Source organism: Molothrus ater, chromosome 16 (assembly GCF_012460135.2).
Source record: "Molothrus ater isolate BHLD 08-10-18 breed brown headed cowbird chromosome 16, BPBGC_Mater_1.1, whole genome shotgun sequence".
In the NCBI taxonomy this organism is placed as follows: domain Eukaryota; kingdom Metazoa; phylum Chordata; class Aves; order Passeriformes; family Icteridae; genus Molothrus; species Molothrus ater.
This window is the reverse complement of record NC_050493.2, coordinates 14499947-14523157: the sequence shown is the minus strand read 5'-3', so window position 1 is coordinate 14523157 and position 23211 is coordinate 14499947. Positions and strand designations below refer to the sequence as shown.

The 23211-nt window shown below is 45.0% G+C and overlaps 1 protein-coding gene across 1 annotated transcript in view; it reads right to left on the bottom strand.

Annotated features, from left to right (window-relative positions):
- DNAAF8 (dynein axonemal assembly factor 8) overlaps positions 1-23211 on the bottom strand; it is a 99580-nt gene that overhangs the window by 62542 nt on the left and 13827 nt on the right. The window contains exons 10-13 of the mRNA XM_054516600.1: positions 21551-21710; positions 7349-7540; positions 5239-5394; positions 69-263 (exon numbers count right to left, since the gene is read on the bottom strand). Of these exons, the coding sequence (XP_054372575.1) occupies positions 69-263; positions 5239-5394; positions 7349-7540; positions 21551-21710 (703 nt within the window). The remainder of the gene's footprint in view (positions 1-68; positions 264-5238; positions 5395-7348; positions 7541-21550; positions 21711-23211) is intronic.

The window sequence follows — 23211 nt, the reverse complement described above, 5'->3', positions numbered from 1 at the left end:
CTGGAAAAACAACTTTTACTGCACCTGATCAAAAAATGACCAGAAGTCCAGGCATTTGTGTACAGTACCTGAGGGTCAGGATTAACAGTAATGATATTACTGAGCAGGACAGAGGGAATTGCAGGAACAAGTGGGCACAGCTGCTTTTGGAAGTGACTGGCCAGTTGATCTCTCCACCAAATAAGATCTGGAAGCCATGTAGAGGTCAGAAAAGCAGAAATCTTCTGGTAAAAGCTGGATGTTCCCTGGAGATGTTCTGCAGTCTGTAAAGAGCCAGTGGTTAAAAAGCTTTGGTGATAGTTTCAGAAACTCTGTCTGTACCTTGCACCTGCAGCAGCTGCTCCTCTGCCCACAGCCACCCCAGAAGCTGCCCTCAGATTCTCCAAACCAACCCCTGGTGTGACACCCTGTACCCTTCATCCCATCTCATCCCATCCATCAACTCACAAACCCTGCTCCAAAGCAGATCCCACCACCCTCAGAGGGAGAGAAAAGCCCATAACCAGGACCATGGAGCAGCCCAACACAATGAAACATTAACTTCCAAAGACTTTCTCAGGGATATGAATGAAAACAGGTGTGGAAGTGTTCAATGCCAGGGTGCAGAGAGCACTGAGCAGTCTGGCCCAGTGCAAGCTGTCCCTGCCCATGGCAGAGGGTTGGAATGAGATGACCTTTAAGGTCCCTTCCAACCCAAACCATTCTGTGATTTTTTTAAAGATTGAGGCTAATATTAATACTGATACATTAATATTGAATACTGCACTGCTAAACTACAGTTTTCTATCATTTAACCTCCCCTCTAAGCCTCATTGTTCTTCAGGTTGGTTCTTAATTAGCAGGACTTTCAGAGAATAAAACCAGTGACCTCAAGGAGACCTAACTAGAAATTAACAGACTCAACAACTGTGCAGAACATCTCTCTACCAGTAACTCAGAGGGAAGTGAAGGAACTGCTGCAGCCTCATCTCAGATCTGGGGCAGCTGTGGGTGCCACAAGATCAGAAGGATCTAAAGCTGTTGGTGTCCAGAGGAGGGAGCCTGGGCATGGGGAAGGGTCTGAGGAGCAGCTGAGGGCACTTGGATTGTTCAGCTGGAGAAGGAGACTGAGGGCAGAGCTCAGGGGGGGCTGCAGCTCCTCCCCAGGGCAGCTCTGATCTCTGGGACAGGGAATGGCTGGAGCTGGGCCAGGGCAGGTCAGGCTGGATTTTGGGAAAGGTTCATCCCCAGAGGGTGCTGGCACTGCCCAGGCTCCCCAGGGAATGGGCACAGCCCCGAGGCTGCCAGAGCTCCAGGAGAGCTTGGACAGTGCCCAGGCACAGGGTGGGAGTGTTGGGGGGTCTGTGCAGGAACAGGGGTGGGACTGAGTGATCCCTGGGGGTCCCTCCCCACTCAGGATATTCCATCACTCTGTGATTATTGCACCTAAAAAGTGAAGCTCAAGGAGGAAAAGCCCAAATCAAAAGCCAGAGATTGGGAGCTCCTCTGAGCCTCCAGAAAATGAAGTGATGGAGGCACAGAGAGGAGCCCCAGAGCTGCCCACAGTGCCAGTGGGGTAACTGGGAATGCCTGGCAGAGAGCAGAGGCTGCACAAATCTCATTCCCATGTACAAATCTAATTCCCATCTGACAGCCTGTCCATCAGCACACAGGAATTACAGGAGGTGAGTGTTCTGGCATTTCTTCTGACAACAAGAAACTAAGACCAGGCAGGGATGTTGAAATCTGTCTCACTTCTAGCAGCTCTTTGGAGGAGGACAGAAATAAAATCACCCCAAAAAAAGCTGATAAAAATGAGAGGAAACATAGCAGAACCACTGGGATATAGGACTAGATGCCATCCCAGCTGAATAAGCCAAAAGACTTCTTGATGTGCAAAGAACAGGAGCTTTTGCCTAGAGAAGCCACTATTATAATTCTATTTATAACTATTAGACCTTGGGGCAGAGAAGCAGAATGTGATAAATAATAAAAGATACACAGATGACAGTGAAGTGGCCAGTAATTAAGAAATTGATGGCTCAGAGCCCCCTTTTGGGGCTGGAAATGGATGCTGGGCTCTACACATCAGTATTAACATATCATTTGTCATCATGGTTAACATTTACAGATACTGGGTCTTTTTTGCATAATCCAAAAAAAGTAGCTTAAGGTCTCCCTAAATTCTTATAGCAAACAGATGCAACAAAGCACCTGGAATTGCAATCATATTTTAAAGGTGAGGCCTGAAAAGTGTCTTTTTGTGGCCACAGGAGACAACTGGAACAAGAACCAGTAAGTGCCCCAACAGGATGTTGTTTTTCAATTCAGCCACTGAAAACTTGCACATTGACAGGACAGTGAGAGACTGAGGGCTGCAGTGTGAAGAATAAAGTCCACATTTCTCTCCACAGCAGCTGAAGCTGCCCAAGGGCAGGAACAGAGAGACTTGCTGTCATTTTCCTTGTCTCTGCTGGGGCTGACATCCCAACTTGTGTTGTTCCTCCCAGCTCTGATTTCTGCTGGGGAAAGCAGCAGCTCTAGAAATGCCTCAGGAAAAAAAGATTGACACAAGTCAGTGCTAGCACAAAGAGCCTCTCATGAGGGACAGGAAACCCAAGTCCTGCTTGGAAGAGCTGCCCCAACACCTGAAATGTCACTGCTGTGAGCTGAGCTCAGAAGTTTGTCATGATCAGGGTGGGCAGGCCCTGGCACAGGGTGCCCAGAGCAGCTGGGGCTGCCCCTGGATCCCTGGCAGTGCCCAAGGCCAGGCTGGACAGGGCTTGGAGCAGCCTGGGATGGTGGAAGGTTGTTGTTCACAATGTGAACTGGCAACTTCCAAATTAATATATTTTTTAAAAGACTTTTACCATGAATGCATTCCCACAAGAGTTACTAACACTTTACAACAAAGACAAGACTTTCTAAGTATAGACAACAACAGTAACAGAATTCTTAGACTTTCAGTTTTCCCAACTATCATCTCAACAAATTGTAATGAAGAACTGATTATTTCAGCTCTTACTTACAATGCTCCAATGGTAATTCAACCCAAACCAACAATGGCTATTGCTACTGCATTACCAATGAATATAAACAAGCAAGTTGTATACTGAGAAATGCTTTTTAAGAGTTTTAGCCCAGTACCTAATGTCCTTTAGATAAAATATGCTTTAAGAATTCTTTACAAGTTCATTTCTCACACTGGCTGTCCCAGCTTCTTGCAGGGATTTGGAGTGGATAATCTTGAAGGGCCCCTTCCAATCCAAACCATTCTGTGATTCCATGAGAAGGACTGGAGAAACTGCACAGTTTGTTCCACCAGGATGTGATTTAACCCTTCCCAGCTCCAACCAAACACTCGGGGCAGCCCGAGCCCACAACTCCAAAAGTTCATTCTGTTCTGGGGAAATATTTTGAGCATAAACAGAGCTCAATAATTTTGGTGCTTTGGCCAAGCTCTCAACTGGAATCAGCAGAGAGCAGGTCAGGCTCTGTCCCTCCATTCCCTTTGCTCCACAGAGGAAACACCTTGAATTCATATAAGAATTTAGGGAGAATTTATAAGAATTTAGGAAGACCTTAAGCTACTTTTTTTTGGATTATAGAAAAAAGACCAAATATCTGTAAATGTTAATCATGATGACAAATGATATTTTAATACTAATGTGTAGAGCCCAGAGTCCATTTCCAGCCCCAAAAGGGGGCTCTGAGCCATCAATTTCTTAATTACTGGCCACTTTCACTGTCATCTGTGTATCTTTTATTATTTATCACATTCTGGTTGAATTCAATTGCCAACACTAAGTCCTTGTCCAGCCCAGCAGCCCTGGGCAGTCCTTGTCTGCCCAGGGCTGCTCAATCACTAGTGGAAAAGCTGCTCATTGTTTTGGGCTGGGCTTTTTTGCTAGTGTTTTAATCATGACATTTGGTGCCAGCATCCATTATTTATTTTCAGGAGCATTGGAGCCACAGCTGTGAAACTCCAGGTTTTGTGATACAACATGGGAAATTCAATTTTTGCTGCTCCCAGGCAGCAGCTGCAAGTGAAGGGGATGCTGAAGTGTGTTTTAAAACCATGTTCACACATCCTGATCCATTTAGGCTCCCCATGGTGTGGCCAGCAGGTAGAACACAGACACCTGGGGATGAAACAGGCAAAACCAGAGCAGAAAATCCACTGAAGCCACAGAAGTTCCTTTGAGCCACCTGAGAGGAACTCAGCAGCCTCAGCAGAGCACAGGGCAGCTCCTCAAGGTTCCTCAGCCACAGGGCAGTTATTGAAGCAAGTGGCTCTCAGATTTGGGGGACACAGGGATTGCTGCTCCCCACATCCCCATGGCCACACTGCTCAGGTAAAACAGGTATTTACACCAGGCAAGAGTGGCAATACTACCTAAAAAGCTGTCTCCAAAAAAAGAAACAGGTACAAGATGCTTCAGCCTGTATCAAACCAGCTCTGTGAAGGACAGAACCAACACAGCAGAGTGCAGACCTGCAATTTCACAGCTTTGTGTTCAGGACAGCAGTTCATATCATGTTTTACATCACATGTGCTCACAGTTTATATCATGTTTCACATCACATGTGCCAATCCCAGCCTGTGTGCAGGACCTGCCAGTTTTATTGCACAGCTCAGGCTCTGGGCCCCACCAAAGCTGAGGGCACAGGCTCATGTCCTGCTTCCAGGCCTCAGCTCCTGGCAGTCAAATTAAAATAGTTCCTCCTCCTGGGCCACACTCTTCACATGGTTAAAATAAAGGAGGAAAAACCAGAATAGGTGCCAAAAGATGTGTCTCCTCCAAATGCAGCTCAATTTCTGCAGTGTGAGGTTACAGCTAATGAACAATTGACAAAAAATGATGCCACAGAGAGCTGGTTTCTGGTCTGCACATAACCTAAAAGCAGCATTGTTGGATTATGCCCTTTTCTGACTCAGAGATGGGGCAACTAAGAGGCATTTTAAAATTTTTATTTTGTTTTCAGTCTCATGTGAAGGGTGAGACAATGCAGATGTTAAAATTCCCTCCATCACAGTGAGATGCCATAACCTAAGTGCAGCACAAGTGAGGGCAGCTTGGGTTGGCAATCAGCTGTAAAAGCAATCCCTCACTGGGCTGTTCCCCATCCCAGTCTGGGCAGCTCTTCCACTGCTCTGTCCTGCCCTGCTGGGATTTCAGCTTGAATTGGCACAGCCAGCCTGGTGCTCAGTGCACAGCAGTGCCTGCACAACTACCAGGTGTAAATGCTGCTACTCACTGCTGCCTCGTGGCTCTGGGGGCAGCTCTGGGCTGAAGGTTCCTCTGGTGCCACCAGGCAGGCGTAGAGGGCCAAGCCTTCCTCTGTCCAGGCCTGCTGCAGCCCCACCACCTCAAATGGAGCTTTGGGACCATCCTTCCTCTTCAAAGGAGGCACCTGGAAATCCATTGGAACACAATTCCATTTTTAGATGGACTGAAAAAAACCCTTTAACTTGCTCTGTTGCTTTTGAGTAGAGCCTCACAACAAGCCAGGGAGAACTCTGCTTTCATTAGTAGATTACTAGCCAGTAGAAAAATCAATAAAGACCAAATGAAATAGGAATAACACAATGCTTTTGATAAGCCATGGGATTTATTTTCACCATGAGGACTTGCAAGCTCTGACTTCCACCAGTTTCACCAGCTCTATTTTCTGCATTTACAGGGAGATAAAGGCTTTAAAAACATGTACTTAACACAGGGCCAGGCTGGATTTTCAAACTGCTGCACAGCTCAGCTGGATCATTCAAAACACCAGCACCAAGTCCTCCACTGGATTCCCATGGGGAATTCTGCACCATCCAGGGGACCACTGCTCCAGCACAGCTCCACTGGAATCAGCAAGGAAATGCTGATTTACACAAGCCAGTCCATGGAATTGCATGGATTACCAGATGAGAATTTGGTCTAAAAATGCTTCAACATTCCCAATTGTCACAGACATGTTTTATGAAAAATCCTTTCCTTAGGATTTTTCCTCCTGAGAAGCTGAGAGGCCTCAGGAACAAAATGTAACCAATGGTTATCTGCTGCTGTGGAATGCAACAGGTGCATCTGGGATTGGGCTCATGTGGTTGTTTCTAATTAATGGCCAATCACAGCCCAGCTGTCTGGACTGTCTTGGGCAGTCACAGGATTTTGTTATCATTCCATTTTTCTTCCTTTGTTTGCTAGCTTTCTGATGAAATCCTTTCTTCTATTCTTTTAGTATAGTTTTAATAATATATATATCATAAAATAATAAACCAGCCTTCTGAAACATGGAGTCAACATTCTTGTCTCTTCCCTCATCCTGGGACCCCTGCAAACACCACCACATCCAATTCTTTCAGTGAAAGAAATGCAAACTTCTTCATTGCTATCCAACAGCCATTTCAGAGCCTGTGTAGAATAAACAGGTGGATTTTACTCCAGTTTTTCTTGGGCACAAAATCCATCTGACCATGTGAGCCTACACCCAGCAGAGTGACACAGCCCTGGAAGCTGAGGAACCCTTTCAGGCTCAGAGAGAATTGCTACAAGTCAGAGCTCAGTTGTGGTTTTTTAAATGGTAACAACACAAAGGAAGAGAGCTCACACTGCAGCTGGTCACAATCTAACAAGTCTGAAAGGAAAATTCAGGATGCAGGGCTGTTCCAGTGGCAATTTTCATTAGCACTGAGCTAACACTAAAGAATGTTAGCAATGTTTTAATGCAAGCACGAACATCATTAACAATTAATTGTGTTTAAGTGGAGTTTAAGTGATTTAAAAGCCTGGCTGCTCAGGGTGAAATCTACCTTGACTGTGTGGATCAGTATTGGTATCCCAGAGTCTTCCCCAGGGAAAAGAATAAGGCCACTGAGCAGGGTGGGAAGGAAAAATATACACTGGGGAGGGAAAATACACTGTTTTCCCTAGGGAATAAAGGGTAATATGGATGGGAAGGAGAGGGGATGGGGTGGTTTCTTTAGAGGAGAAAAACATGTGAACCAAAGGACAATTAAGGCGCCCCTCACTTGTTCACAGCACTCCTGACTATCAGGAGTGGTCTGTTCTTATGTAGAACAAGTGGTGAAAACCAGGAACCTGTGTCCACTGCCAAGGACAAAGCCTAACAGCCAGCAGTCACTTCCAACAACTGAAAATCCTGCTCAACAATCTTTCACTTCTTCAGAAACTCCAGACACAACCCAGCTCCACCAGCTCCGGCGAGACTTTTATTTACAGACTCTGAGGTGAATTAAAACATAATTTCCACTTTGTTCAGCCACTGTTTTGTAGCTGTTGGGTGGAAAAAAAGGAGATTTCAGGGGTGATTATGTATTCAGTGGAGGCCCAAACACAGAGCCTTTGGTGGCTGCACTCACCAGGGACAGCAGCCACGTCACGAGGGCCTGGTAGATGTTGGCTGCTCCCAGCACCTTGTCAGGCACCTGCCCCTCACACTGATCCGTGGCCACTTGGCCACAACTTGCCAGCCAAATGGTCAGCAGCAGCATCTCCTTTTTCACACTGCAGGATCCAGGCAATGTGGAAATAGCTGGCAAAAAAGAGGCTTCCTGTCCAAAAAAAAAAGACAGTATTAAAATGAAAGTCACTTGGATTACTGGAAGTGTATTCATCATCAGGAATTAATTATATTCATTGCCATCACAGGAGGGGCATTTAACACCCAGAGAGCATTTATCAAAGAGGGAGAATGAGCCATAAAAGCCAGGTTTTTCCATCAGTGACACCTGCCTGAGCACTGCAGGTTTTCTTGGACAGCTGTCACCTGGGTCCTCATTTAGTCACACACTGCCTGGTGAATGGAAGATTACACAGTCACAGCTGGAAAAGTGTGATTGAATTTATTCTGTATTCAAGACTCAGTGTTTGGGGTTTTTTTTAATCACTGAAAAGCCCTCAAACAAACCTGATAGTGTGAAAACTCATTATTTTCTGCTTCACCTAACATCCCTAATTTCAGAGATGAGGTCACAGTTAAGGGAACTCACCTCCTTTCTTTACTTCAGCATTGATAGTTGGTTATTTAGGATGCAAATTCCCTCTCCTTTAAGAGAACTGTTCAAGACACAACTTTAAGCTTGAATTGTGGATTTGTAGTTTTTTGTCCTTCCACAGATGCTGCAGCTGTAATTATTGGCTGTGTTCTTCTTCCTATCTATATTCAACTTCCTGCCCCTGACATTTCTTTGGTAAATTAACCAGCAAGCCCCTAAAATCCCAAAGATTCTCCAGTACTGCTCCTCAATAGTTACCATCACAGAACCATGGAAGGTTTGGCTTGGAAGGGGCCTTAAAACTCATTTTCTTCCATCCTCTCCCATAGGCAGGGACAACTTCCACTGGACCAGGCTGCTCCAAGCCCCATCCAACCTGGCCTCCTGTTTTCAGTTGCTCCATGTAGCCCATAATGAGGATTTCTGCCCACACCTCTACATTGAATGAACCTTAATTTGATTTACCTGAATTTACTCTGAAAGCAAAGTAAGCTAAATCCAATTACAGTCACTTTAATTCTGAATTAAAATGTCCAAAAGTGTGTTTCACAACTAATCCACTTGACAAGTTAATGTAGCTTGACTTTTGTGCTGGTCCTCAGAACAGACAACTTCTTAAAATGGTTTAATAAGGACTCAAACTAAAGCAGCTCTAATGTGTCACCCAGTTTTTTGGCACCAAATAAAACTGTAAATTAGCAATAAAGGCAAAACAGCCGTGAAAATGTGTGTGCTGCTGCAGATTTGTATTAATTCATACCCTGGGGTGCCAACAGAATTCCTCAGGGCTTTGACCCCTCCACTGAAATCCCCTGAGGAAGAGACCTTGGGAGAAACTCTGGGACCATGAGGGAAAAGTGACCTTCCCCTATATCCTGGAAAAGGATCCTTCCCTCCTCCCTCAGCAAGGGTGTGGGGATCAATTTAAGAGCTGATGACATAAACAGGATCTGTAAGTAATGTTTCAGCAGGAAATCTCCAACTATTCCAAACTTCCCTAGCCCAGCAGGTTTTCTGACCCAAATCAGATAAATTTACTCATTAAGGTTCTTTCTGACTGAAGTTCTGGTGAAGGTTGGACCTTCCCTCTCCTCCCTCTGGCAGCCTCCTCACCCCAACAGGAATCTAAGTGTAGAGCTTGAATAAATTCTGAAATATTAAGAGTAATGAACAAAAATTGAGCTAATCCAGTTTAATTCTGGACAAGAATAGCTGAAGAAAGATACAAGTGGGGCTTTCTGGGTACGGCTTCCCACAGCACTGCCCAGTTTACCCCAGTCTGCAGAGGAGAGTTCAATCTGCCCACGTTACACTGGCTTTTATTTGTGAAGTATTAGGTTATAAAAAGCCCAAAATTACTGAAATGCTGGGCTATTTTTGGTTGCTCTAGCTGGAATTGTGCTGTCACTCAGAGATAGGCTTGCAGCTGATTGCAGTCAAGTGCCAACAATTACCAAAGAGTAAATAAGATAAAATTTCCTATTCCCAAATTCTTGCTATTTTATTTTGCAATTATAGTTTATGTCATTACAAATTCCAGCCCTTCAGCTCAGTTTCCCAACCCCCCTCCATCCCCAGCTCTGGCCTTTTTAACTCTCACATAACACCAGTGCAAGGAGGAGCAGCAACCACAGTGAAATATCCATGATAATCCCAAAGGAAGCTACTATTCATTAAAAACTCATTTTAATAAGTGGAAATTTACCTCCATACTATTATTATTTTAAAGCAGAGCTGTTTATGATAACAGCAAGCCAAGGCCTAGTAGGCACAAGATTGCCAGCCAAGATTAAGATCACTTTCTTTCTAATAAAACAGCTCAGAGTGGTTAAATGATGCTTTGTTGATGTTTTTTAAAAGAGTAGTTAACATTACTCTTCCTACACATCCATGTTAGATTGGACAAAGAGTTTCAAAGACTGGGAAACAATGCCAAAGCTGTGAGAGGCTGGAATGACCAAGTTTAGGAGAACTTCACAAAGGTTTCCCAGCAGAATGAACTCATCCAGTCCAAGGAGTTGTCCCAGTGGCAGGATAGGCTAAGGAAAAACCAATTTTTTACTTTAATAGACACAATCTCTCCCTTTAAGGTAAATAAAACATCAATATTTCCCTCCCAGCACCTTTTCCAACACTAACATGGAAGCAAGGCAGCATGTTCCACCCAAATACCCTCCCTGCTCCACTGGACAGACCCTGCAGCAGCAAAAGCTCCATCCAAACATGCCCTGCATGGAAAAGGAAGAGAGGTTAAACTCACAAAACCTCCTCCTTCACCACAGAGGGGTGAGTGAGGGGCAAGGGGAGGAATAGCAATACTGTCATTCTCATTGGCTGGAGGTTTAATCAAAATAATTGTTTTCAGCCCTGTCTAAATTTATCCCCCTATGTCATCTGCACCCTAGCTTGGATCCCAGATTTAAGAGGCAATCCCTGATGAATGGCAAATTACTGACTGCAGAACTCTTTTGCCAAAGGATGCATCTGCTGTGGGTTTGTAAATGTGAGCTGATTTCTAAGTGCTGGAGCAGCTCAGCTCATTTCTCTAATGAACCTTCCCCTCTCATTGCACAGCTGCTCTGGCATTCCATGCTCTGCCCTGCTCAGAGCTCCTGGTACAGGACATAACCATGATGATTGTGTGGTTATATCCCCATTTTCCACACAGTCATGTGGGAAATGCAGGATTTTTAGGACACATTTAACAATTCTGGCCATCTAAAGCAAAGCAGATTATCACTATTCCATGGCTTCTAAAAATTCTTGCATGAGATGAAGACATATTGGAAATGTCAAGTGTTTGTTCATTTTCATTCTGTGGGGAAGGAAAAATGATGACAATGCCATCTGTTAGATGATTTGAAACTCCACATTAAAGTGTGGAATAAACCCTGAAACCATTCAAAAAACTGCTTTATCACTGCAAAGTGGGAGCAAGGGGTGAGAATGAGGAGAGGATCTGCAGTTCCTGCATGCAACTGGCAGAACACCCTGGAATTAGGAAGTTGACTTTTCCTCACAAAAAGGAGAGTACAAGTGATGTTTAATGGTCTGAAGGGCCTTTTTGTAAATGCATTTCTGTAGCAGAGTCACTCTGTGGCACCACTGCCTTTCTGAGCATCATGCTGAGGTTATGGATCTGAAAAACATGATGGGGGCAAGATGGCATTGAAATTTCTGATGTGGATGAAGCTCAGATTGCTCAAATGGAGGAATTATGGTGCTCTAAAGCAGATAACTCTGCCAAGGGAGGCTGCAGGGATTCAGGGAGCTGTGTAATGGAGCATTATTTGCTCTGATCTCCATAGTTTTCAATTCACTTAGGGCACTCCAGATCATGAGAATTTAAGTTAAAAATATAATAATAAACAAAATGTCTTTGCTGACAGTTTTCTTGCTCTGGACAATTATTCTTAGTCTTGGGTATGAAGAATAAAACCTCTTAACTGCACTAAGGGAATTCTCAGCTGCTTCACTGGAGTTAATGGCTCATCTATCAAAGATGTGGATAAATCTGGTCCATAGCATTTGTTAGCAGAAAGATGCTGTGGATCACACAGGATCAAAATTTTTTGGTCCAAATTCAACAAATTAAAAAATCCATTCAAATAATCTGTAACAAACAGCTTTTTTATTTACATGTAATTTCTTCTTTATTTTTTAGAAGAAGGAAAATTTTCTTTAAAAGGCTCAGCTCAGGTAAACACTGACCTGAGAATTGCATTAAAATTTAAACCAAAGCAACACTGAGTCTTATTTGAGTTTGTTTGCTTTCCAAGCCATAATCATTAAAAATGAGAAGTGCCTTTTCCATGATTGGTGTTTACACTCCAGTAACACTTGGAGAGGCTCAGAAGGATTCCCAGCCTCATTGTGCTGGTGTTCTGAGCACATGTAACAAAAAGTTCCTCCTCTAATGAGTTTATACTCCTGGTTAATGAGAAGCAGCTGAAATGAGTAAAGGAAGTTTAATTACTTACACATTTCATGTGAGCATAAGACTGGGAATGGGGAACTTGTGCCTCAGTCCTGGCTCTGGAATGAAGGATTTCTCTGTGGAACAGTAAAGTGAGGATAAGATTTCCTTATCCTGGTCCCTGTCTAGCTGGATTCATTATCAAGACTCTGTAAAGTGCTCTGAAGAGGAAGAGTATAAGATAATCAATAAACTTTCAAAATTAACCTCTCTTCCTTTTCTGAATCCTGAAAGTGTTGTGGCCTCCCAGCCCCCTCAGCATGATCCTGTCTGCATCTTCCACTTGCTCTTCAAAGGGTTCCAGCCTGCCTCACACATGAAATGTGTCAGCACTTCCAGACCCTCCCAGGGAAGGGAATTGCACCTGCTCATCTGGAAATGCTGGGACAGAGCATGGAATTGGTCCTCAGCCATCTGAAATCTAGGCTGGCATTTGGAACATGCTCCAAGCTGGGTTTAAATCTGATGGGAATGGCTCTGCTTGGATACAACAGGAGATTCCCAGTGGGGTGGAACTAGAGATTCCTTAAGGTCCCTTCCAACCCAAACCATTTGGGATTGGTTCTATGATTCACCACATATTTATCACCTTGGGGAAAACCTCATTTTTTCTTCCCATCTATTTATCTTTTTTATTTATCATTTCCCCTGATACTCTATGGAAATCCCCAAAGAAATAAAGGAAATTAAAGGGTCTAGGGGAGGAAACTCTGCTCAGCTGCTTTATCAGAAAGTTTTAGCAGAGCTAAAGTGGCTTGTTCTACAGACTGTCAGCTTCCAATTAAAATGGATTGTATCCAGTTTGTCACAGGCTCTGTGCTCTTCCCTCCAGCTATAAAACACCCTCAAGACAACCCTTCAGACCTGTGAGTTTGGGGCTGTGTGATCCTGAGAACTTCTAAGTGCTTACAGTGCTCCCTGAAGCTGATGGGAACTCCAGGTGCTTGGCACTGAGCTGGGCAGAGCTCTGTGTTTGCCAAATAAAAATAACTGCACAATTCTTCCACTCCATAATCTCGGGTAAAGCCCTGAATTCCATTCCTTGCCACTGAGAAGAATGCCCCATAATGAGTATTTGTGGAATAATGTGTTTACAAGTTGTGACCAAGATTATCCCCATGTGCTGAGATTTGGAACATGAGCCCAGCCTAAGTCAATGCTGAACAAGAAGTCACGAGGAAAACCAGGAGTGTAATTTAAATCCTGCAGTTCCTTTAACAGACAAACCTGTACATCCCCTTGGAACAACAGAGGGGCAGGTTCAGCCTCCTTTCATCTACAAGTAGCATCAGTGATCACAGCCCTGAGGGAAGGCCAGGAGTTGGGAATTCTATTTTGGTTCCAAGAGAGAATCACAGCAGAAAGTGTTTGTTTCTCTGTGTAATTAAACGTGACTGGCACTTGTTCAGAGCCATTGCAAACCCAGGGCAGCCTGGCACACTGCAGGACCTGAGGAGACAAAAAGCTCAGATATGGTTTTGTGTCCTCCTGCCATCTCTGGGATTAGAAATAGAATTTGGCTCGTGGACATTTTACATTATTGTCTTCAAGTTTAATGTGAACATCCTGCTAATGTGAATGGAGGAGTATTCAGGACCTCTACTGGCAGCAAGCTCATGCATGGAATCCTGGAAACTCTGCTCCTTTTCCTTGTATTAACCTTTCCCTTAAGCAACAGCAACCAATGTTCCCATCTGTCAAACTCAGGCAGGAGTGTATTGAGGAATAAGCCTAAACTCATTTTAATCACTTCCAAGATATGCCGAGGACTATAAAGGATTAAATATCTCACATTATCCTGGGGCCTTTCCAAACTGCAGTCAGAGAAACAGCACTGCAAGATCTCATTGCTTTGTGACTCCCTGGCTCTTCAATTCCTCCCACAGCTGGAAAAAGCACAAACCTGGGAGCCATCAGAGTGCCTCTCCATGTTCACATGGAAGGGTCTCCATGGCTTTTTGGTGACCCTGTTGCATTCAGCACAGGTGAATTTCCTGGTTCTGAGCATTTCTACAGCAATCGGGCTGGAAAACCTCTGAAAGCAGCCAAAGGTTATGAAAGCAGCTTTACTGTGTGGCTCTTGGACCTGCTGTGGTGGTGTAAGCTGAACTGGGGAGAGGAGCACAAGGATTGTTGTCATCTTATTGCAAAGCTCCATCCCTTCTTGATGATTTCTCATGGGCATCTCCTTGCAGCACTGACTCCTTCCTCACAACACAGCCACCAAACCCCAACTCTCCCCTCACCCAGCTAACCCACTCTTTGGTAGCACTCTTCCTCTTGCTGGACACAGCTGTGGCCTATTAAGGGCAGGCCTGTTCCTAGTCTTTGATGATTAGTACAGCTGCAACTCCTCAGGTGTGGGACTACCTTCTGCACTATCTTTATTTTCTTACCTTCCATCCCTCCACAGAGGATGGGAAGTACAACCTGCCCTAAGAATGCTTCCCTAACATTCATGACTCTGGGAACACAGAATTCACAGGATGAATTCACAGAATGACCAGGCTGGAGGAGACCTTAAAGATCAGTGAGTCCAACCCATGCCCTTACACCTCCATTAAACCATCAAATGAACCATCCAGTCTTTTTGTAAACACATCCATGGAGAGCAAACTCCCCCTGTGTGGAGGGAGGTGTTTGTAACACAGACAGGTCAGGCCTGGACTCTCTGCTTGCCTCTTAAGGCAGATCCTCAGGTCAGATCTGTGCCATGCTGAGCCTCAGCTCCTGGGATTTGTGCCCACAGCCAGGGACAGCAGGAAGCAGCTACTCCAGCAAAGTGCTGTGCCAGCAATCCCCCCGTTTGCTTTCCCTGGCACCATGTGGGAAGATGAAGAGGAGGCCAGAAACACAGGCTCTGTGCCAGCTGCCAGCCACCCATGCTAGAAAAACATTTCCTTGGGATCTTCCATCTATTCCAAATGCTGTGTGCTGGGCTGGTGGCACAAACAGGAATCTTGGCCTCCTGTCTCTGTGTGCTAAGTTTAACTCCATCTCTAATTGCCTTAGTTTATTTTTAAGCCTTTCTTGAGTCGAGGCAGAGGGTTCATTAAGTACAAGAGATTTTAATCTTGTTTCAGGAACTCATTAAATGCCTGGCAGGAAAAAAAAAAGGAGGAATTCAGGGGCCATCTGGTGGTTGTTGGGCACAGCACTGCTGGCCACAGCCTTGGCATCAGCCCAACAGGGAGAGCACCTGGAGCCAAGCAAACCCCAAACTCAGCTCTGGTGTCAAAAAAACATTCCTGTAGGAAATATGTGGTGATTTTTACAATTAATGCGGTTTTTTTAAGCTATATTAAAATAACAGGGCTAAATGCTGTTGTAATTACATTCACACAGATGCAGTTGCTTTGACCCAGGGTCAATGAAAACATTTGGTCACAGGTGATTTGTATTACCAGGATCACCTTTGGAGCAATGCAGATATAGAAAAATTCAACTACTGTGTAACAAAATCGTTATAATCATAAAAAGATTTTATAGGTTTCCTCAGCTTCTCCAAATATTGTACTGCACCACATTTTGGGGGATAAATTGGCATTTCTGTAAGGAAGTGGCACAAAACCTATTCCTTCATGAGTGGTTGATCAGGCCTTTGTCCATTCTTTAAGTGGAGACATTAATTTGACTTTCTTACAGTCCTTTTCCTTTATCCATTTCCCACCCAGCAATAAAAGTGGTGTATTTTTAAATAGTGCTGAGGCCATCATCTCAGTGCAGTCATGTGGGCAGCTCCAGTGGAGCTGGGGAGGTGCCCAAGTGCCCTGGCCCAGCAGGTGAAGTGCTGGGTTGGGATCCCAGGATCCACAACGTCCTTGAACAACCCAGAGAGGGAAGAAAAGGGCAATTTCCAATGCTGATGTCAGCACCATTGCCTCAAAAAGATCAAAACACCCATGGAACAGCAATGGCAATCACAGGCACCTATTTAAGGAAGACAGGTAAAGAATCAAAAGCATTTCAATGACAATTTGCAGATCAAGGCACCTCCTACTTAAAAATAACTTCTGGGGCCAGTAACTGAACTAAAAATACTTTACAAGTTTTGGAAATCAATCCCTACTTTCAGGCAGACCGTGCTGATGCAGGGTAAGTGTCCCAGTAGTAGAATGTCCAGCACTTCAGCACCACTCTGGATGGCAAATGTGGATTTTGTCAGGGATTTTCCCCTGAAGAAATACAGGATCAAAGAGAGAAAAAAGCCATCAAAGGGCAAGGAAGGATTTGACCATGGTATATTGGTAATTTTATCTTCCAGTTTGTAAAAATACTGAGAGTTTAAAACACTAAGACACAGAATAAATCATTTTCCATTCCTTCTGGGAACACAAAAATTGGAGAGAGAATAATTTAAATGAGACTTAATGAAAAGCTTTACAACTCTAGGGATAATTAAACAGCAACATGTACTACCTGGGAGTCAAAGAATCCTCACCATTGAAGATTTCAAGACCAAGTTCTATAAAGAATTCATTTTGTTGCAATACAAGTGGAACATCTTGTGGTTGAGAATTCTCCCTGACACCAGTGAGCTGAGTCAACAGGGTGTTAACATAAAGAACCTGCTGATTTTGACAAAAAGGTGATGGAGCCTGTGTTTACAAGATGGAAGGGAAAGTACCCACATCATCTATTTGTTAAGGTAGAATGACTCTGTTGTGCCTGGATGTTTTTGTTGTGTAAGGCAGCTGTAAGGCTAAGCTGCAATGAGATGAGGATCATGGTAATATAATTACTAATACAAGGTTAGCCCAAGTGATTGTGAATGCCAAGAAAAATGAGATGCCTCAGTGTGAGTCAACACATTCATTTCCCAACCACCCTGGCTGTGTAAGGGAGATAAAACTGGTTTATGAGGGGCTGCTTACAAGGTGGCTCCTAATAGCTCTCCAACAACATTATCCTGTTCTGCCATATCATGATAAAGCAATAAATGCAGAATCAAGCTGAAGCCCTGCTGAAAACAACTACTTTTTTCCAATAATAAAGGAGATGAGTACAAGCTAAATTCTAGTTGTTCTGTGTGAAATGAATGCCAGGGCTGGATGGGCCTTGCAGGGGTTTGGCTGCAGTGTTCAAGGCCAGGTCTGACACAAGCTCAGGTGTTTAACCTCACATGGGGCTGCTGGAAAAGGAGCTCTGGGAAGCTGAGACATTTCCCTTGGTCCTGGACAAGCTGCAGAGCAGCTCTACCTCTGCCTGGCCTCACCCCCTCACCTGCACTGACTGTGGCTCCAGCTCAGCCCTGTTTCATCACACCAGACCCCCTGGCTGATCACTGGGCTGCCCCTGGGTCCTGCCCCTGCCTTGGCTTTCTGCCCTTCATCTTGCCCTTCCTCATCCCCCACATTTGCCAACTGGCCACCCTCACTGAGCTGCTCTGCTGCTGCTTTGGGACTGTGGCAGTGCCCTCCCTGCTGGCAAGGACTGCCCTGCCTGCCCTGCTCTCAGCTGCACACCCTGCTTTGTCTTCCCCAAGGGCTCCCCACTGCCAGAGGGCAGGGTTAGATGGGATATTGGGGAGAAATTCTTCCCTCTGAGGGTGGGGAGGGCCTGGCACAGGCTGCCCCCTGGATCCCTGGCAGTGCCCAAGGCCAGGCTGGGATAGTGGAAGGGGGTGGAACAGGATGGGATTTAAGATCCCTTCCCACCCATCCCAGACTGGGATGCTGTGATATCCTTAGAATAACCTGCTTGTGCTGCTCCTGATATAATATCAAACTCAGCTCTGAGTGTGGCAAAAGTTACCACCATTATCTGGATCCCACCTAAGGGGAATGTGACAGAAAACAACACCAGCCCCAAGTTACTGATCATAACAAGCAAGATGAATGCAGTGACAGATCAAACCCATTTCATTTTACATCCTCCATTTAACTGCTTTACATCCTGTGAGCATTCCTTCTGTCTCCCTCATCAATAACACTGCTCACACAAGGAAAGAAACCCTGTGCTGTTCCTCTAAACTGCTAACTCAGCCTGACCCTACAGCGAGGATCTCACCACCACTCTGCTGGCCTTCACAGAACTCCAGGTGCTTGCATCAGTTCTGAACCAGATTCAAAGGTTAAAATGTGGTTGGGGACCCAATTGCAGAAGAGATCAACTCATGCCAGTCTTAAATTTCACCAAAAGTTTGGGTGGGGCAGAGAAGAAAAAAAAAACAAAAACCAAACCAAACAAAACAAACAAACAAACAAACAACCCACTCACACACCCCCCCCAAAAAAAACCAAACAAAGAAACAAAAGCCCAAATAAATGAACCCAAACCAAAGCATTAAAAAAACAGGTTCTTCCCTGCATTATTTTTAAAACCAAGAGGTGAGCCAGATTGCCCAACTATTCAGACACCTCCAGACATGGACCTGACAGGCAGAACTCTTAGAAAGAACCCACTGATTTCCCAGGGAATTGGCACCTGCATGTCTTGAAAATCCACTGGATCTCAGCCCCTTCTCCAGCAGCTGAAGTGCCCCTGGAAGTGAATTCTCAGTCTCTCAAGTTCCCTCTCCCCAAGCCTGACTCTCAGAGTGAAGCTGAGGACAGAGTTTGACTGAACTGGGTTAAGAAAAAGGAGACGGCACATTAAATCTGCTTTTACATTTTAGACAAGAACTCTAATGTAACCCTAATGCAGCTTTTTAAATTTCCTTTGCCAGTCTTTCCCAGCACCTCAGCTACAGTAATTGCAGAGTTTCTAAACTTTCCCTCTGATTATTATTCAATTCAATTATTTATGTACATTATAAATGGTCAGAAGAATTCTGGAAACTGTGACAAGTGTTCCAGATCTGAACATCTATCACTGCCAAAACAAAGGACCTACAAAACAAATTTGCAAGTGTGCTGCTCTGTCAAACACTGGGGCTTGTTCTTTGAATATATGTGTTTATATATAGATATTAGATATTTTCACTGAGACATAGCTGCCAAATTACAGGGGCTCTTAGTTTTAAATGTCAAAACAGTCAAAATTTTCTGTGTTCATAAAAAAAGAAAGAAAATAAAACCCTATTCAAATTCAAAGGGAAAAAGTGCTGCTATCAAAGCAGATTTCAAGTAATCTTACAAAGGACTGTTGTATTTGATAGATGATGTTGATACATTTTTTAGACTTAATTTTAATAACGAATATTTCTGAATATGAACTAAGAGCAGAATTGCCCAGACAACATGGTTATTATGGCTTGTGCTGATTTCCTTTTACCATTGGTGCATTGGGAGGTCAGGCAGGTCCCCTGGAGCAGGCTGGCACTGGAATGGGTTGGGTGGGAAGCACCATAAAGATCCTCTCATCCCACCCCCTGCCCTGCAGGGACACCTTCCACCATCCCAGGCTGCTCCAGCCTGGCCCTGGGCACTGCCAGGGATCCAGGGGCAGCCACAGCTGCTCTGTGCCAGGGCCTGCCCACCCTCACAGGGAAGAATTTGTTCCCAATATCCCACCTTAACCCACCCTCACAGGGAAGAATTTGTTCCCAAAATCCCACCTTAACCCTGCCCTGTGTCCTCTTTTGTCTGTAACAAGTCCCTGTCCCTCTTTCTGGGCACTGGAGCAGTTTGCACAGGCAGCAGGAGCCTGGGCTGGTGAGAAACATCACTGTCCCTGCTGCCACAACTGGAACATCATCCCATCCCTCAGGGGAACATTTACAGCTCCAGTTCCAGCACAGATCCACTCTGAGCTCTGCTCCAGACAAAGCACATCACCAAGCCCATCCTCATTTTATTGGCAACAGCACAGCAGATATGGGAAATGACCAAACACAGGGCAATTCTGCATTGTCTGGTGCATTGTCAGGAAGGAGAGAGCAAGGCCCACGTGGGTTTCTGAGGAGCAAGAGAGTGTCTGCATCTTAATCAAGGCTAACTGGAAGTGGGTGGTACCTGCCAACAGCCAGGGAGGAGCAAATCCAACTTTTACACTCCAAAGCAGAGCTATGGGTGCTGTGCTCTCCTTGTCAAAGCAGGCTGGTAGAGGGAAACTCAGCTGGGAGTTTTTTAGTGCTTTTCTCCTCCCCACTGATTAATCCAGTGCTAAATAAAATGAGCTTTCAAATCTCCACAACCACAGCAATCAATTTACAAAACAAACCTAAATGGTCCAGCCCCAAATCTAGGGCTGTGAAGTCTTTCCACTTCTGTAAAAAAAAAGCTTTGTTATTGGCATTAGCCCAGAGAAATCATTATGGTGGATTCATGGTCGTTCTGCAGTTTCTCACCTCCTCTGGCCTTCTCACCTTGTGCTCAGCAGAATCAGTGCATGGATGAAGCAGGACTGCTTGCCATGGAATCATGGAATGGGTTGGGAGTGATCCTACAGCTCATCTCATTCCAACCCCTCTGCTGAGGGCAGGGACAAAGAGAAATCTTCTCAGGAGTAACAACAGCCCTGTCCTCCAAGCCATAGTTAGGCTTTGGCTAAAATCAGGATCATTTCATACCCCCTCAATCAGGAATAAAACCTATTATTAAATCCACAATCCTCAAAACCAACCCACAAAAGTGAACTATAAATCTGCTGGGAGCAGACAACAGGACTCAGCAGAGACAGTAAAAATATTGCACTTTTTAAGGAAGAGTTATGAAAAATCATGTGGGAGACTCTGGCTGCTGTGAAGTAGATGACACTGAGGCCACTGATTCCAGCAAGCCCTGACAGGTCAGAACTGCAGGGCAGCTGCTTGGGGAGCTCTCCCTGGCCAGGAAGGTGGGGAATTCTCCTCCCTTAGTGTGAGAGAAGAGCTGTAGGGCTGCTCCTCTCCTCAGCTAATGGTGCTCCATAACAAACAGATTTGAAGCAATGCAATAAAAATGACATTTTGCTCCCAGCTGCCCCTGGCAGGGAGCCCCCCTGTCTTAGGCTGGGGCTGTGTGTTCTGTTCCCATCTGTCAGAGCTGGGGCAGTTCTCTGCTGTTCATGGGCAGTTTTCTCTTGATCTCTCCCACAGCCAATCCTCCCTGCAGGAGATCTCTGCTGTCCATGGCCACTGAGTGTCCCTGCAGGGCTGATCCAATTCCAGCATCCCATGGGGAGATGCTGTGCCCAGGGGAGGAGCCGAGCATTCCTACCTGGATCCAATCTGAGCCTGGCACAGCACAGCAGCCTTTGCCCAGTGCATTGCCAGAGGAGCAGCTTCTGCTGCCCTGCATTGCCAGAGGGAGCCCAGGCCCATCTCCAGCAGCCCTGGAGCTGCAGAGGAAAACTCCCCCCTTGTGCAGGATCCCTGCTCCAGCAGAGCCACAGCTGGCACTGCAGGAGGGCTGAGCCCCCATGGGATGGGGCTGTGCCACCCCCTGACACACAGGGGACAGGGCATGGTCTGACTCTGTCACTGGTTTTTCTTTTTGTACTATTGCATTTGTATTCATTCACTAAAATGAATACAAATTTCCTAGTAAAGAACTGTTATTCCTATTCCCATATCTTTGTCTGAGAGCCCCCTTAATTTCAAAATGACAATAATTCAGAGGGAGGGGGTTTGCATTTTCCATTTCAGGGGAGTCTCCTGCCTTCCTTAGCAGACACCTGGCTGTTCAAAGCAGGACCCTGCCAGGCCCAGCCCACCCTGAGGCACTGACCCTGTGGAACAGGAGCGGGGTGTTCTCTGCCATGGGCTGCTTCCCCCACACCGAGCGCTGAGGCTGCCACTGCTCCAGCTGCTCCTGCAATCTGCATCTCCTCTGCCTCTCCTTCATCTCCTCTTCCTTTTGGGATAGCTCTCTGTCACTTCCTTCTCTCCTGGAAAATACACAGATGAAGCTTTTCACTTTGGGGGTGATGATCTGAACCACTTGTTCATCTGGTTGCACTTCTTTTTTTCTCGTATTTACACCACGCACTTGAGGGGGAATCATGACATGAAAGGCTAAAATAGATTTAGAGAGCAATTCTGGTGTTTGTGGGGAGACACAAGAACTTGCCAGTGGATGAAATCATCTTCTAAGAAGTAAAAGAACCTCAAAGAAAAGGAGCAGGGATCAAACTTCTGATAAGTGGTGATGATTTATCTGGAAATGCAAACTCCTTTAAGCACAGATGTGTTTGTGAGGTCTCACTCCCCATCTCCACACCAAGAATCCCAGTCTAGACCCATTTCCTTTCCTATTTGCTATAGGATATGACAGAGATAAAGTTCCCCTGACCCCAAGACCTCCCATCTTTCTACATCTGGATGCCCACAGAGAGATTTCATCTGCCATTTCTGTGGCAAACAAAAAGTTCAATTTCTTCTGAATTCTTCCAGCCCCAGGTGCCCCAGCAATAATTAGAATAGCAATAGAGAAAACTGAAATCAGTGAAAATCACTGAATTATCACTCAAAGACAATAAATAACCCACATTCTTGCCTGGCCATGGGCTGCCATCTCAGGCTAACAGGTAATCAAAATGCAGTTTAGTATTCCTGATGCAAGCAATGAGCTTAATGTCAGGAATTCCAGAGGGAAAAAACCCTGCAACCAACCACCTGCCATTTCAAGCAGGTACACAGGAACTGAGGTGTCTAAGTGGCAGGGCAGGCAAGTGTTTAACTCTGACACAGTAATAGTCTCCAGAGCAGGCAGATCCTGAGTCTTTCCAGGGCTCATATGTCAAAGTCAGAATGTTAAATTTCACTCTGAAAATAGCAGGATATAACCTTTGAAAAGGCAGCATAATGGAGCTCTCCCAAACAGTTGGGCAGGTGCACAAGGCAACCACCTGATTTCACTTTGAAATTAGACCTTCTGCAGAATACACTACATTTAACTAAGCCCAGGGAGGCAGAGGCCCAAATAACTCTGCAATTTCCTCAATTGATATCACTCTTATTTCCACTCTTTAAAGCTTTCCAAGATATTCCTGTGGCATTCCTCACGGGTGTACTTTGTAACTCCAAGATCTTGCACTTTTCTTGTTGGCAGAGTCAGAATTCCTTTGTTTGGAAGAAGAAAAGAATTACAAGAGGAGATTGGTACATCTTCCAGTTTGTAAAAGGTGTTTTAAACTGAGACACAGAATAAACCATTTTCCATTCCTTGTGGGAACACAACAAAAATAAGCTTAAATTGGAGAGGGAATAATTTAAATTAGATTTAATGAAAAGCTTTACAACTCTAGGGATAATTAAACAGCAAAATGTACTACCTGGGAGTCAAGGAATCCTCACCTTTGAGGATTTCAAGACCAAGTTCTATAAAGATCTGCCAGGAGATATTAGATTTTACCTCACTCTTTATTGACACAGGGAGACTGACCCTTC